This window comes from Anser anser (genome assembly GCF_964211835.1).
Source record: "Anser anser genome assembly, chromosome: 16".
Classification (NCBI taxonomy): Eukaryota; Metazoa; Chordata; class Aves; order Anseriformes; family Anatidae; genus Anser; species Anser anser.
Genome location: NC_139737.1, coordinates 3,700,939 through 3,716,257, shown reverse-complemented (window position 1 = coordinate 3,716,257; position 15,319 = coordinate 3,700,939). Strand labels below are relative to the sequence as shown.

The window sequence follows — 15,319 nt, the reverse complement described above, 5'->3', positions numbered from 1 at the left end:
GGGCGGGCAAACGCTGACTGCACAAGCCCAGGAGGCTGATTCGGTGCAGCACTGCCCAAGAGCCGCGCACAAATAACCAAACACTTCAGCTACCCAGGGTGGGGTTTGGACTCTTTCTCTGGCCACTCTATGCTCGGCTGCATCTGAGCCCTTCTCGCCGTCAGGGCAGGCTGGTGCTCTGGGTCAGCAATGCTGAGGCCGTCAGCCAACCCTGCCTCCTGCAACAGCATGGGGGGACGGGCTGGGGAGGGAAGTGCAGAAATCATCCAAGAACCAGGGGAAGGGGGAGGCAGGGAAATGGGAAGGGAAGTGAGAAGTTCCAGCTCAGGAAAGAAAAACCTGCCTGGAAGATACAGAGTTTAAAATATCAGAAGGAAGGAAAAGGTTATCTCCAGCACGCTAGGGAGCATGAGACAAAGGAGGACTCGGTGGGAAAAGAAACAAAGACAAGGAATGAGATCAACTGAGAGGGGTGATCATCAGAGAGGGGGGAGTTGGAGGGGAGCACGGCTGAGGGCATGGTGAACACTGAAAACAACACAGGAAGCAACGCAGAGCGAGCAGCCGCTGGTGGATGCTTCCCAGGAGTTTGTGCCACTTGTGGCTTTGTGCAGCGGGGGCTGTCAGCGTGGACCCACCGTGCCTTCCACTGCACGGAGAATGCAGAACGTGCAGGTGTGGCACAAGTACAGGTGTGCACCTAAACCCAAAGGCTGAGATCTGGGAGAACCCAGCTGGAGTTCCACCTCAGCCACAGCCCCTCCGTGATCTTAGGGTGTTCCTTACAGAGAGACCAGAAGGGACATCCCCACTTGGCCTGGACCCACAGCTACTTTCCCCTCTCCCTCAGCTGCCTCCTCTCTCAGAACCACTGTGTGTCAGGGCTGTCCCTTACAACGTACAAGTCCAGTAGGCTGAAGACCTGATCTCACGTTAGGCTGCGAGGTATAACAGTAATAACAGCAGGGTGATTGCCAAAGCAGCAAGGAAAATTGCAGTGCTTACTTATGATCTGTCCCGCAGGGAGCACTTGTTCTCCAGTATCGTTGTAAGCGAAAGCTGGAACAGCTATTTGGAGAAAGAGACACCGCACAGGTCATCACACAGTCAAAGAAATCCTGTCAGAATAGCAATGGGCTGATGGTCCCAAAACTGAACGGGCTGAATAAAAATGTGAAACATGTAACCAGGTGCAGACATCCCACTATATAAAAAACAACTACAGCCATTTTAGACCCAGGCTCTGGAAAGATGCCTTTCTCTCTCCAACATAGAAAGTCAGAGGTCAGACTCTAGACAAAGGGGAAGTTCCCACTGACTACAGGGAGCTGGGTTCAGCTCTGCTCTGCTCCAGCCTCCACCGAGGCTGAGCACAGCTCCATCCACACCAGTGGGAACCACTCCTGAGACTGGACTGCCAACGTGGCACGGGGGAAAGACATCTAAAGAGCAGCCACAAACAGAGCTTTGACCGTTTCTGCGCCCACTCTGAGGTCCCAGACCTGGCCACCGCATGGCCTCGCTCGCTGTACTTACGGTAGCAGTGGGGGAAGTCGAGGTATCCCTCGGCACAGGCATCGCAGTGCTCCCCGGTGTAATTGGGCTTGCAGTAACAGCGGCCGGTGAGGTCCTCACAGGTGCCATCGGTGAAGTCAGACTCGCAGTTACAGCCTGCAGAGAGGGACAAGCTGCAGTGGCCATCACTGATCAAGACCCTTGCCAGCCACAAGCACAACAGGGGCATTGCTACAACACAGAATCTCTGTGAGAGCCCCCACCATCCGACAGGAATTCTCTCCAGAAATAAAAAGAGTGATTTTGCGAGGGTCTGGCTTAGAGGCACAGACAGCAGTGGTTTGTAGCTACTGGCTGAAAGGGCACAGAGACAGCAGCTAAGACTGGATTTCCGTGGCGGTACAGCAGAGGTGACAACACAGTTTTAGGTCACTCCAGCCTCGGACATACCACTGCTCCTGATTACATGGATGCTGCAGACACGTACAGGCTGCGTGTGCACACAGATTTCCATGGACAATGCCAGCTGCAGCAGGAACTGCCCTCATGGTCCCATCTCTCATGGTGCTGGACTCTCTACACCAGAAAAATCTTTCATGCCAATCCCCAAACCACCCTCCCCAGCGTCACCAAGTCCAGGAGGGTGTCTGTAGCCTGCAGAGGAAATCACACTCACGATAGCAAATGTACGGAGAGTCGATCGGGTGGTCAGGGGACCGGTAGTATCCTGGGATGCACCTCTCACAGTTAATGCCAGTGGTGTGATGCTGAAAGACAGTGGGTTACACAGACATCAGTTCCTCTGCCTGCAGCAGAGGATTCATGCTCATCTGCCAGATTTGCTAACAGCTCAAGGGCCCAGAGGGAGCAACTCGGGAGTGTCAGCACATAGACCTAAATTTGCTCAAAACTCCATATGCTGATTTGAAAACAAAGCATTTTCTGCAAACTCTGCGCCCTCCCATAACTCCAGTCTGAGCTTCGGGTTCATATCTGACCTCAAGCCCGTTCTGTTTGCTTCAGATGGTAAAAATGTCTTGACCACTTTGGGACAGGAGGATGGGAGTGACCTGCCTCTTCCCAGCAAGACTGCACAGCTAAAATGGTAATACCAGGGGACAGCGAGGGATCCAAGTGTGTTGTTGTCATTACTGGTGCATACTATGGCAAAGAGACCAGATTTCCAGAGAGAGACCCTAATTACGATAACAGAGGGAATGTGAATGCGTTGGCAGAGCTGCCAGCAAGACCGAACTCCAGGTGTGACTGCAGAAATACGCACACAAGGATCTGCAACAGCTTTTTCCACCAGAGCCATTCAGGCCTACCTGACAGTCAATGCAGACACCTCCGCCTTCATATCTGTCTTCGCGACTTTTGCTGGCTTTGTGGTGATCCACCTCGGGGTCGTAATAGCAGTCATAGGCGTGGCCATTGCAGTTGCAAGCTGAAAATACAGAGAGATTTTAGCTAAGTCATCAGTCCTTGGAGGTCCTTCTGTCACCAGCTGGATCTCAAGATATTAACTCTTCCTTGTGGGTTTGATATCGAATGGGTTACATTTCCATGAGGAAAGTCACTTGAATGCATCTGGGGGAACACCCAAGCTTCCAGAGATCTTCCAATTCAAAACCAAAGAAGAAACAGCTCTTTCACAAGGTCTAGTTTAAAAACAAAAAAAGAAAAACAACAAAAAAAAACACGACAGCAGGCACAAAACCAGAAGAAAAATATGTGCAGGCGTGTAGAGACGAGAAAGAGAAATTACCCAACTTTGGGGCCTCAAGTAGCCTGGCTTAGAGGGCAACATTCTTGCTTCTTTTATCCCACCCAGGACGGAGGTGAGCTGTAAAGTTCAGCCCGCTGTCTCTATAAACCCACAAGAATAAGATCTAACTGTCCTTTGCTGCCCTGCACTTAAAAGAGATCGTGCGATGTAGCTGTGCTCTGTGCTCTGCATTCCCAGTGCTGCACAAATTCCAGTGTCGGCGTTTACCAAAGGTTTCTCCGGACAAATAAAGATGTCCTGTATGTAAACAGACCCAAACGCAATTCATCTTGGAGACAGAATTGAGCAACGCGACTTGCCTGTGTGAACCCTTGGATATGGAGGAGGAACTGGGGCGTGAGCAGAATCAAAGCCCCGTACAGACCTTGCGGGCCTCCCTGTGCGAGCCTCAACTAAACAAAATTAACCGTCGTGTAAACTGTCCTCTCAGCAGCGCTGCTGATCTACGCTTCGCCCAGCACTACACAAACCGCACTGCTTCGGTGAAAGACTTCGCTGCGCTGCAACGTCAAGGGGCCGGGGAAGCGCGGGCCAACCTGTGCTCTGCAAACAGCTGGGAAAAGGGAGGAAAAACCCGACTCCAACTTACGCTGGCATTCGTTTGCGCTGTCGGCAGTGGCAGGCTTCCACGGGAACTGGTTGAAGCCCGGGCAGCAGCGATCGCAGGACCCGCCGCAGGTGTTGTGCTGGCAGTCGCACTGCAGCCTGCGGGGGGAGAGGAACGAGGGTCAGCCGAGCCCGGCGCACCGACGGGGGCGTGCGGGACGGGGACCCGCCGCAGAGCCCCGCTGTGCGTAGCTGTCACCAGTCAGATACACCAATGAGCAACGTTTTGGTAATCCAAATATTTTGGATAAAAGGCTTCTAAGGCATTTTTCTTACTTCTGAGTTTCTTTTTTTTTTTTTCTGAGCCAAACACCAAACTTTGTTCTTCCAGTGCCACTGCCTGCCTTTCTTCTCCTCCTCCCCTATCGCTTCTCTTTTCTTTACAGGAAGAGAAGGAATAGAAAAAAATCAGTGTGCCACTGCCTAGTCAGCTCTACAGACAATAAAATGTGAACTGGCTGGAGGGGGTAGTGGGCTTCAGAAACCTGAGCTGAAGCAAATTCTTGAGAGGGAGCCGCATGGTGCAGGGGTGCGGAGATGTCCCTGCACCCTGCAGGGCCGGTGTGGAAGGAATAAATGAGCCCAGAGTCAGAGAGGGATGGGGCCACGCGTGCCCCATCCGCTCCTCCAGGTGTACCTGTGCTTGCGGAGAGGAAAGCTGGGAAAGGTGAATGAAGTCTTTTAGCAGACGCCAGCCCACGCTTCCTGCGCAATGCACCTCCTGCTTCCCCAGCCAGCGCGGGCAGGGCTGTGCTGGGTAAACAGGCGGCTCCCGAGGCGCCGGGCAAGAAATCTCGATGGTTGACCGACGGATCTCATCCCTGCTCGACCACGGCACTGATTCATTAACAGCAGTGACATCATCTCCAAAACTTCCACTTAGCAGAAGGCGATCCCCATCCAAAACAAATGCTTTCTGTTGTATTAGACTTATGGATAATACAGCATGTTCCAGCTTTTATCTGTGCAATTACTCATTTCCCCTCAGGGCTGGCCTGCCACTCCCATCTCTCCCTCCTCCACTGCTTTTCCATTCAAAAGCGGTGTTTAAAAATAAATCTATTTTTTAAAAAACGTCAGGCACAAATGGAGTAGTGATTCTGGATGAAATACAGAGGTGCAGACACTCTCTGATGGCTGCAGTGAGTTGGGAGTGTTGTGTTTTCCACCTACACGTATTTTTAAGATGTGGGACCTGCAAGCGTGTGTACAGTGAATAGCTATTCACAGGCAGCAGCAGGGGACAAGCAAACTCATTTTAATGAAATATGGAATGACATGAAAGTCTGGGAGAAAGTTTGGGAGTTCACTTCAGCCGGAGAGGATGAGGCAGGTCCCACCTCTGCTCCCAGCTCCACGGGCAGCCCTCTCCTTGCAGATGCCATGAAATGCTCAGCTGCAGTTGGCTCTCTGCGCACTCATGCCCTGTCGTTACCCACGTTCTTGGACTGAGCCATGGCCAGGAGAGTCCAGGCACGAAACCACGTCCCTTAGGGGCTGGCTGGAGTCTATGTGGCAGAAATGAGCCCTGAAACATCCACTGCAAACTGTGTTCTTCCCATGTTTTGGAGATCCAAGAGCGAGACCCAGAGAAAGGCAAACATTGGCCATGTCTCTGTAACAAAACCACCCACAGACCTCTCTCACCTGGCTGACCATTGCCCGATGCCTCCAAGAAAACAAAATCTTCTGATGCTTTTTTTCCATGGCAGCAGCTGGAGACTAACCCCACAATATATACGTGTCGAAAAAGATGGTCACTGAGTCAGGGAACTTATAAACCTGCTGAACAGTATTAATGTCCCTGGCTGGAGGACACGGCTCCAGCCACGCATCCCAGCTCTTTAACATCTGAGATGTTTGAAAAGCATTGGTTCAGTTCCCAGAAGGCGAAAAGATGGCCCTCAATGAGTAAGAAGCATGTTTCAGATGAAGAAGGAGCTATTTATTTACTTTGCTCTACAGAGTTAGCAGTGACCTCTCAGAGAGCTCATCTATCACGGCAGCTTTACTGCACCTTGTGTCGAGTCCATGCTGCTAATGAATTATGGACAAACGTTCACAAGCTACAATATTTACATGTTTCATTGATTGAATATATACAAGGAAGAAGAGGGAGCGGCTGCGTTCACATAGCACACGTATTTCCTGGCCATCCAGCCGTAAACATAAAACCACAACCTTCCCACTGGAACTGATGCTCAACAACAGCGTGTCAACAGTCTGCAGCGAGTGTCTGTGTCACAGCTGAGAGTGGCACACAAGTGCTGCGGTATCTGGATTGGGCCAGAACATCACACTAGGATCAGGAAAAAGTGCCCCTTTCTCTAACTGCTTCCAATTATATGAGAGAGAGGGAGCCACCTGCGAAAGGACTCACTGACTGCACAAAGGTGCCACCACACAGGGTGTTTTCCTTTCCAGAACTGGAAAGAGCAAGCTAGCATTTGGGATCCAGCAGGGGAAAACATTCCCGACTTCCTCCCACAGATCTGCTTTCTGACCAGCCAGGCCTCTGTCTTTAAATACCATCTTGCCGGTTATCTTCAGCATCAGGCACAGAATCAGCAGCTCCTCTCTCTGATTGTCTCTCCCCTTGCTCGTACAGCTGTGACGGAGCAATGAAGGCACAGAAACAGGAGCTCTTATCAGGCAGAAGCAGAGCACTCGCAGGGTCCTCCCGAGCTCACATCCACAGCAGCTGCGTGTCAACACACGGCTCCTGCCTGGGCCCTCCGTTTGCAACACGCCGAGTCCTTGCTGATGCTTATCTCACTGTTCACGGTGTGTGCCAGGAGCAAGGTCTGTGTCTGATCCTGCTGGTGCTCACCTTTACCCAGGAGAACTTTACTTCCCAATGCTAAATTCAGCCCGTTTGACCGTAGTGCAAATAGGGATGGGTGTAAAAAGTGCAACAGACCCTTAAGGGGGCTGTATCTGCCCTCACAGCACAGGGCCTTGCACACACACACACTCACACCAGATGTGCTGCCAACACACCGCGTCTGGAAGTGCAGCCTCCGTAACTTGGCACTTCAGAAAAACTTTCCTAAGCTGGATAAACATCATCATTTATGGCCAGGAAGTCAGCTCACGAACATGCTCCATCATGTCCTAAAATCCCTGCCAACATTTCTAGCTCACCTCACTTCTATCAAAGTGCTCATCCTGCCTTTCTGGGCAACGGGAACAAAAAGCGGGCATGTGCTGAAGTGGGAAGTTAAAACGAGAGGCAGAGACCTCCCAGACAGGCTGAGACATAACTGGGATTTTTAACAGGGCCGGGCCAAATCACATTCCTTGCCTCCCTCTGTTTGCATTTCCTTGCCCTTTCGCTGTGGCATGTCGGCGTCTGAGGGGGCAGGACGTGCGCGGCGAGACACACCGCGCCTCCCACTCGGGGTTGCACCGAGTTCTGGACGAATGACACCGTCCTGACAGCTGAGGCCGATGACACGAAGGGACGGCGTGTGCCAGGCCCCAGCTGCCTCCGCGATGCCTCCGGTTGCGCAGGGTTGGGGCAGGTATCACTCTGCTGGCTCCGTGGGATGACTGCCCGGCAGTGCCTGCCTCAGTGGGAAGGCTGCACGCAGCTGCTGCTGAAGCCTTGGAGAAAATAGCAGGGCTTCACCGATTACTTGTTTTCTCAACCAAAATGCTGCCCCTGGTATCATATTTCCATTGACTTCTCTGGGCTTGCCAACAGGGTACAGTAACGCCATGAGAAGTTCTTCTATTTACCCAGCTTTTTTGTCCTGATGGATCCCAAAGGGCCTCACAGATGTTCTGTGCTGGCTGTGCAAAGCACCCAAGGAGGAGATGGCTTCTCCTCTAGGCAAGTGCGATCTGCTCTGGGTGAAACGCAACAGCTGCTTGCTAACAAGTGCTGCAGCTTTAGAAAACAGCTTGGGGCCTAGAGGGAAGATGCCAAACGCATTCAAATGTGAGCGGAGGAGATGAATTCCGGGAGGCAGAGCAAGTCATCAGCAGAAGTGGCATCGAACAATGATCCCAACGTATTTCTCCTCCCTCAATTTTCCCTTCCTTCCTGGAAATCCCTGAGCCATCAATGTCAAGGCATTTCCATGTTAAAAAATCATTCTGCTCTGGTACACGGGTGCACAGTGCATCCAGCAACACCAAAGTCTAAAACAAGGAACCATGCACTCAAATATTTATGAACTTCCCTTTGTCAGGGAGTTAAGCACACTGACGCAGACTTGCTTTTCAATACATCTTTGTTTTAACGCTTAGCAGCTTTTAATCTTGGCTGGGACTCACTGGAATTTTATTTTAGAAGATCCAAAAGCTCTACATGATCCTTATGAGAAAGTAATATAAGCTTTCCTCGTCCAGCTGAATCTACCCATCCCCTTCATAAAGGCAACATTCAGGATGCAAACAGATGGCTAAGACGCAACGCTTTCATGGTTTGAAGAAGCTCTTTGGCATTTCAAATTGCTGAGGCGGATGGGAAGAGTCCTATGAGCCAAAACATAACGGTTTTGCATGCTCTTGTTCTTTTGCAAAGAGTATTTGTTTAGCTACATACATAACTTATCTACGGTTCTATGAGTATAACCGAACAGCAGTCTCTACTTTCTTGGGAGGCCATCCACGTGTGAGAGCATTGCCCCATTTCTTAAGAAGCATGTGGGAAGCAAGAGTCTTCTAAGAACGGGTTCAGAACAAAGCCCTGGGCTTTGATAAGAAACCTCCTTGTTCAACAATATCAGCCTTGCGCACCCACCTTCCCACTCCAGCACTCTGCCCCCATGGGGATGGCAAAGTTGAGTACAGGGAGCTCATCTGTCCAAAAGACAGATGGGCAAAACATCTTTCATTTTTGCTGCTTTGGCTGAACTAGTTTCTAGTTTGTTCCCAGGGCAGAGCCAAGAGCAACAACACCAGCACAATTACGAGCTCAGGACGGGACTCAACTCACACTGCTGTATTTCATTCGGAGCACAATGATTAAAATGCTTTTACACAGAACTGGTACTTTGAAAAACATACCTGTAAGGGTCGTTAGGGTCTTTGGCATCACAGACATCTGCATGGCCATGGCAGACACAGCGCCCTCCAATGCTGATATCTTTGATGCTGTAGTAATACTGGAGAGCGCAAGAGGAACTGGGCATTAATATCTTATGAATAAGCTTCACAACTCAGGATTCAGCAGGACTTTAACCAGTAAAATAACGTGTTGGAACATTTTCCTTACACCAGCAAGCCTGACCTCATAGGCTGCAACATCTGCCTATGGTAAGACCTGCCACCGCTAACAGAGCCCATGAGTACAAGCTGGGTGTCCCAGCACAGCCAGAAAGCTCTGTGGGACACCAGGAAGTGTTTCCCAGTTTCATGCTGTTGGTGCTAAGAACAGCTCTTCCCAACCAGTCCCTAGCTCTAAACACAGCAGCGGTGGCACCCGCTGCAGACACCTTCTGCTTGGGGAGCCCAAGTGCAGAGAGAGGAAATTCCCATGGGCAACATCCCGGGATGTCTCTTCCCTAGAGGTGGCACCCATACCCCTGGAATACCCCTCAAACACTTCCACTTCATGAGCAAGAAGTATCAAGGTCTGCCTTACCCTCCTGGTCACCGTAGGGTCCCTTAATGCTTTGCCCATCAGGTGGCCAAGCAGAGTGTTTGTCTGCAGGAAGCGCAGTCTGATGTTGGTGGCTTTTGTGAAATTCCGCAGGAGAGGAGAGTAGGAGAAGTTCATGGCTCCCGGGCGCCCATTTACGAGAGACACAACAATCTGAGAACACAAGGAAGGAAAACATATCAGCATCATCCTCTGATATGGGAGGAAAATAATCTCTCCCTCAGCAGAACCCAAGCTTTATCCTTTTTCAGGACAACTGAATCAGTTCCCTGCTGGTCTTATTTGTCTTAACACTGAGCAGTGTAAGTGGCATCCAAAAGCCAAGCGGGAACCATTTGATACGAGCACTTTTAGTCACTGAGAAAACAAACTAGAAATCTGTTGCCCTTTTACACAATTAAACAACTGCCAAAAAACCCAGCCCTGAACGTCTATTCCCTAAGCAAAGTTTTAGCATGAAACATAGCACGGCTCTGTCCTTCGTGCCCAGTCACTGTTCATACCAAGGCTGCAGCATCCCTTGGAGGATGAGCAATTCTAAAGTCTCCTGTCCAATGCACGCACCTGCCCTGCTCTGCCTATTTCATCTTGTTACCTGCCCTTATAGAGGAGTTCAGATTTTAACTTAAGCACTACCCAATATGCAATTTTTTATTATCAGACTCTTTCTATTTTCTCTTCTTCTTTGCTGTCCTCCTCAAAAGCCTCCTGCTGACTTACATTTCTCTGTAAAGAGAAATATTCATAGGTTATGCACACTTTGCTGCCACTCCTCTGGGTAGCTGGGCTGTGGGCAGGAGCAGGGGAAGGGCTGAAGAGCTCCTAGGACTCACGCCCTGAGCACAACTGCAACCGGAGGCAGTCAGGTCCCTCTGGACTGCTGCACCCCATGGCTATTTTTCCATGTAAATAGAGGCACAAAAGGAAACAGGCAACAGGAACACTGCTTCATCAGCCTGGTGGCACAGCCACAACCCAATGTCCTCTGTGTTCTACCAGGGTTTGTACGCTGGGAGGACAGAGGACTTTCTTCATCCATACAAGGAAGAATTGCCCAACGTCTCCTATGAGACTCTTCCATCTATTTCAGTGGCCAGTCACCTCACCAGCATTTTTTACAGCCACAGAAACCCTGGGAGCCCCAGGGGATGGACATGTGCAATGGCTCACCTCCCCATTTTCTAAAGGCACGATCCGGGAATATTCAGTAGTGCAGATAGCGTGGTCGTCCTTGGTGATACGATCCACGGTGTGCAGTCCGAACTTCTCAATGCAGTCCCTCTTGGAAGCTGTATCAACCAGAGATGAAAGCAGTAAGGGGAAAGGAACAATTCAAAGTGCTGTACTGATTTCTCCGCGCTGGCCAACAGGAGGGAAGGGTCTATGCTCTTTGTTAAGCACTTACTGGGTAAAGATTGCTTTGCATCAACTCTCTTGTTGCTAACACACTTGTGCTCCACTGCTGAGAAAGCAGGGAGTCGCTGTGAGAGTAACAGGCACCATCAGAAATTCCTCCAAATCACCTCGGTGCAGTGAATTAACTCACAGATGGAAGGTAGGAAATGGACATTGCACCGACTGCGACCACCTACAAAAAACTTGCCCTGCGATTTTGGCATTAAGCTCACAGTTTGAGCTCTAACCCTAGTCTGAATCTGTTGTCTTCATTTGCTGATGGGGAATTTGCTACACTGCTTCTGCTGAACTGAAGGGCTGGTTGCTGCCAGAGCTCTGCACCTGATGCAGGAGCTCAGTGCACCATGTCCACTACGTCTACAAAACAGAAATGCTGAAGCTGATGGGAACTGCCCCCTGGGGACAGCACCCGAGGGCTCCTGCCACTACGTGGCAATGCATGGCTGGCTAAAGCCAGGGGACAGGCACCACTGGGCAGTCTGCTGGCCCTGCAACCTGCTCTGGGGACCCTGCTGGGCTCCCGGGAGCATGCCACAAGTCTCCATGCAGCTGCAGGGACGCCCTGGCTTCCCCGCACAGCCATTCCTGCAAGCCCCGCACCTTGCAGAGCCCGCAAACCCACTGCGACCGTGCTGGGGCAGTGAAGGACCTGATTCTGCAGGGTGGGGAGCCGCATGGGGCTGCTCCCCCAGGGAAGAGCCTGGGTGCTGCTCCTTCTCACCCCCATTCCACCCGTGCCAGGAGCGCTCAGCACCGCCTGCCGAAGCGCACGTCGCTGCAGCGCTCGGACGCCGTCTCCACGGGGAGGAGAGGGAATACGAGGCAGCCAACACGACCTGCCAGCGCTGCTCAGCTCACGCGGGGAGCTGATGAGAAACACCAGCCTAATCCATGGGAGTAACCCTCCCAAATCTGCTGCAACGTGCCTCCAGCTGGCATGCCCCCTGCCCCGCGTGCTGCACTGCTGGGTGAAGGCAGGCAGGAGGTGTGGGATCGGTGAGCACAGGCGGCTTCAGCCTGCCCTTCGCCTCGTGGCCACCTACGCCTGGTCTCCAGCCACGTGGTCCTGCTCCGTTAAACGCTGCCGTGGAAATGGCAGCAGCTGAGCTGCATCCCCAGGAAGACGGTGTGGAAGTATTTTAGCTCTGGTGTCTCGCTCCCGAGCTTTGCTTCACCAGGTGCTTCTGTAAAGGCAGCTTATCCTGAAGCCTCAGGCGAGGAACCTGTCACTGCTGGCATGCGGTGATTGATCTCCAGAGCACTGCCACGGCTGAGCACGGAGACAGGACGCCCAGCAAGAGCGGCTCCTCAGGAGAAACAAAAATCTTTTCCAGCTAGCTCAAATCTCCATGGCTGCGTGAGGCAGCAGCCGGGCACTCTGGCTCTGTCACCGGCTGTACTGATGCCCTTGGGCAGGACTTTCTGTCTCCGAGCTAAGACAGTTTTAGTCAACCCATGTTTTAAGGAAAGAGCAGCCTGGGGAAGGTCAGCCCTGGGTGGAGATGACGACAGCCTGGCTCTGTGCTTTGTCTGCCCTCCCCTCCACGGTGGCACTGCCCAGCAAAGCGCGACGAAAGGGGCTGGCCCTGCCCGGCGGGCTGAGCTGGGGCAGGCAAGGCTCCGCAGCCCCCACGGCCAGCTGGGACCGGGCGTCTTTCATGTCCCGTCCCCATTTGAAACGCTGCGTGGGGAACCCTTCATGTGGATAAACACCACCACGAATCTCATCCGGCTGCTCCCACTTCTTTGGTGGCCAAGGAACGCGCGGCGCCTCCCCGCCACGAAGCACGGAGGATCCACGTTGCCATGCTCCCTCCGGCCCCGCTCCCCCAGACCCCATCAGCTGCCCTAGCAGATGCTTTCCACAACATCATTTCTGCCCTCCTCCTGCAGAGCTGAGCCCAAAAGCACTTCAATGCCCTGCCCGGGACAGCCTGGGGAAGCGAACGCCTCCCACCAGGGATGGTGTCACCCCCGGCAAGGCTGGCTGGCGTCTCTGGAGAGCGCTTACAGCCCTGCCAGCTGCTTTTAACCACCCTAGCGAACCGCACAGTGTTTTTGTTAGACCACCTACAGAATTCCCCAAGCCAAAAATAAACCTCTGCAAAGGACTTGTCGTGCTAGCGCACCCGGCACGTTTCGGACCAGCAACCTCTTTATTTCCACGGGAATTTTCCACTGGGCTGTGTCGTTACATCTCACTTCTTCTCAAGGGGGGGTGGCGTGGACAGGGCTTGATGTTGCAGGAGGGAAGAGAGCTCCAGATGCTGCAGCGCTGCCACTACAAGCAGGGACAAGTATGTAGGGCAAGAGCTCTGCCCCAGACCATACAGTAACAGAACTGTAATGGGCCCCAAGAGAGGCACTGCAGCTGGAAGGGAAATTCTCCTTACAGAAGAAAAAAAAAAAAACAAAACAAGCAACTTGACAGCAGCGACTCCCCCCTAGCACACAGCAGAGGGGAAAATCCAAGTGCTGGAGAGGAGCTGCCATACTAAGGCAACGCAGCACACAAAACGCCTGCAGCTCTTTCCTTCACAAGAAAAGGCCAGCAGAGCTAAAGCACGGGCTGACAGGTAACTCAGAAATATGAGCCCTGAGGGGCGGCCCAGGGCAAGGCCTCTGAGTGCTCCGAGGTCCCTCCGTGACAGGTTTTAAGCTCTGGTCGTAGATCTTAACTCTCATCTTCTCCCAATTACTGCTGCTGCTGCTTCGGGGCGGGGGACGGTGGTTAACGCGTTCCTCAGATCTGGCTACCCCATAGACCCCATAGGACAAATTGCCAGAGAATCAGCTGCTCCTAAAGAGATCAGGTTTTAATCAGAGAACTCGGGAGGAGGGAATTCAAACGCACAGACGGGATTTCTGGAGCCTCCTTGTCCAAGTGCCTCCTCTGATCCCACCCGGCCAGCAGCAGGACAGCGGCTCCCCACCCTGCCCAGGCTGGATCCCCTCTCCGGTAACCAGTAAGGGGAAGGGGGCTGCTTTCTGCCCCCAGACTTTTGGGTTCCTGCAGCCACCTGGAAGTGAGCTGCAGGTTTGTTTCTGGAGAGCTGAAATATGCTACTCTGGGCACGGTAAAGGGCAGACAGACAGAGAGAGAAGATGGTAAGAAATCTGAGGTTCCATACCTAGACCAGCAATGCCCAACCACTGACACTGGTGCCAGCTTTGCCATCCACAGAGATCTGAGTGAGCACCAGCGGCAATACCTTAAAAAATACATTTAGCCCCACAGAGCAAAACAGTTCACAGATTCACAGATTCACAGATTCACAGATTTTTCTAGGTTGGAAGAGACCTCAAGATCATCGAGTCCAACCTCCGACCTAACACTAAGTACTCCACTAAACCATATCCCCAAGCTCTACATCTAAACGTCTTTTAAAGACCTCCAGGGATGGTGACTCCACCACCTCCCTGGGCAGCCCGTTCCAATGCTTAATAACCCTTTCGGTAAAGAAGTACTTCCTAACATCCAACCTAAAACTCCCCTGTCGCAACTTTAGCCCATTCCCCCTCGTCCTGTCACCAGGCACGTGGGAGAATAGACCAACCCCCACCTCTCTACAGCCTCCTTTCAGGTAACTGTAGAGAGCGATGAGGTCGCCCCTGAGCCTCCTCTTCTCCAGGCTGAACAAGCCCAGCTCCCTCAGCCGCTCCTCGTAAGACTTGTTTTCCAGACCCCTCACCAGCTTGGTCGCCCTTCTCTGGACTCGCTCGAGCACGTCCATGTCCTTCCTGTAGCGAGGGGCCCAAAACTGAACACAGTACTCGAGGTGCGGCCTCACCAGAGCCGAGTACAGGGGCACAATCACTTCCCTCGACCTGCTGGCCACACTGCTTCTTATACAGGCCAGGATGCCGTTGGCCTTCTTGGCCACCTGGGCACACTGCTGGCTCATATTCAGCCGACTATCCACCAATACTCCCAGGTCCTTCTCGGCCAGGCAGCTTTCCAGCCACTCATCTCCCAGCCTGTAGCTCTGCTTGGGGTTGTTGCAGCCCAGGTGCAGGACCCGGCACTTGGCCTTGTTGAACTTCATGCAGTTGACCTCAGCCCATCGCTCCAGCCTATGCAGATCCTCCTGCAGAGCCTTCCTGCCCTCGAGCAGATCGACACACGCACTTAGCTTGGTGTCATCTGCAAACTTACTGAGGGTGCACTGGACGCCCTCATCCAGATCATCAATAAAGATATTAAAGAGGACCGGCCCCAGTACCGAGCCCTGGGGGACTCCACTAGTGACCGGCCTCCAGCCAGATTTGACTCCATTCACCACAACTCTCTGGGCCCGGCCATCCAGCCAGTTTCTAACCCAGCGAAGCGTACGCCAGTCCAAGCCCCGAGCAGCCAGTTTCTTGAGGAGAATGTTGTGGGG

At 52.5% G+C, this 15,319-nt stretch overlaps 1 protein-coding gene across 4 annotated transcripts in view; it reads right to left on the bottom strand.

Moving 5' to 3' along the window:
• The window catches only part of LAMA5 (laminin subunit alpha 5), a 93,882-nt gene that overhangs the window by 37,731 nt on the left and 40,832 nt on the right, over positions 1-15,319 (bottom strand). For all 4 annotated transcript variants that reach the window (XM_083801477.1, XM_083801478.1, XM_083801479.1 and 1 more), the window contains exons 4-11: positions 10,692-10,810; positions 9,504-9,674; positions 8,927-9,024; positions 3,894-4,009; positions 2,844-2,962; positions 2,192-2,282; positions 1,537-1,671; positions 1,006-1,068 (exon numbers count right to left, since the gene is read on the bottom strand). In XM_083801477.1, coding sequence (XP_083657603.1) covers positions 1,006-1,068; positions 1,537-1,671; positions 2,192-2,282; positions 2,844-2,962; positions 3,894-4,009; positions 8,927-9,024; positions 9,504-9,674; positions 10,692-10,810 — 912 coding nt within the window. The remainder of the gene's footprint in view (positions 1-1,005; positions 1,069-1,536; positions 1,672-2,191; positions 2,283-2,843; positions 2,963-3,893; positions 4,010-8,926; positions 9,025-9,503; positions 9,675-10,691; positions 10,811-15,319) is intronic.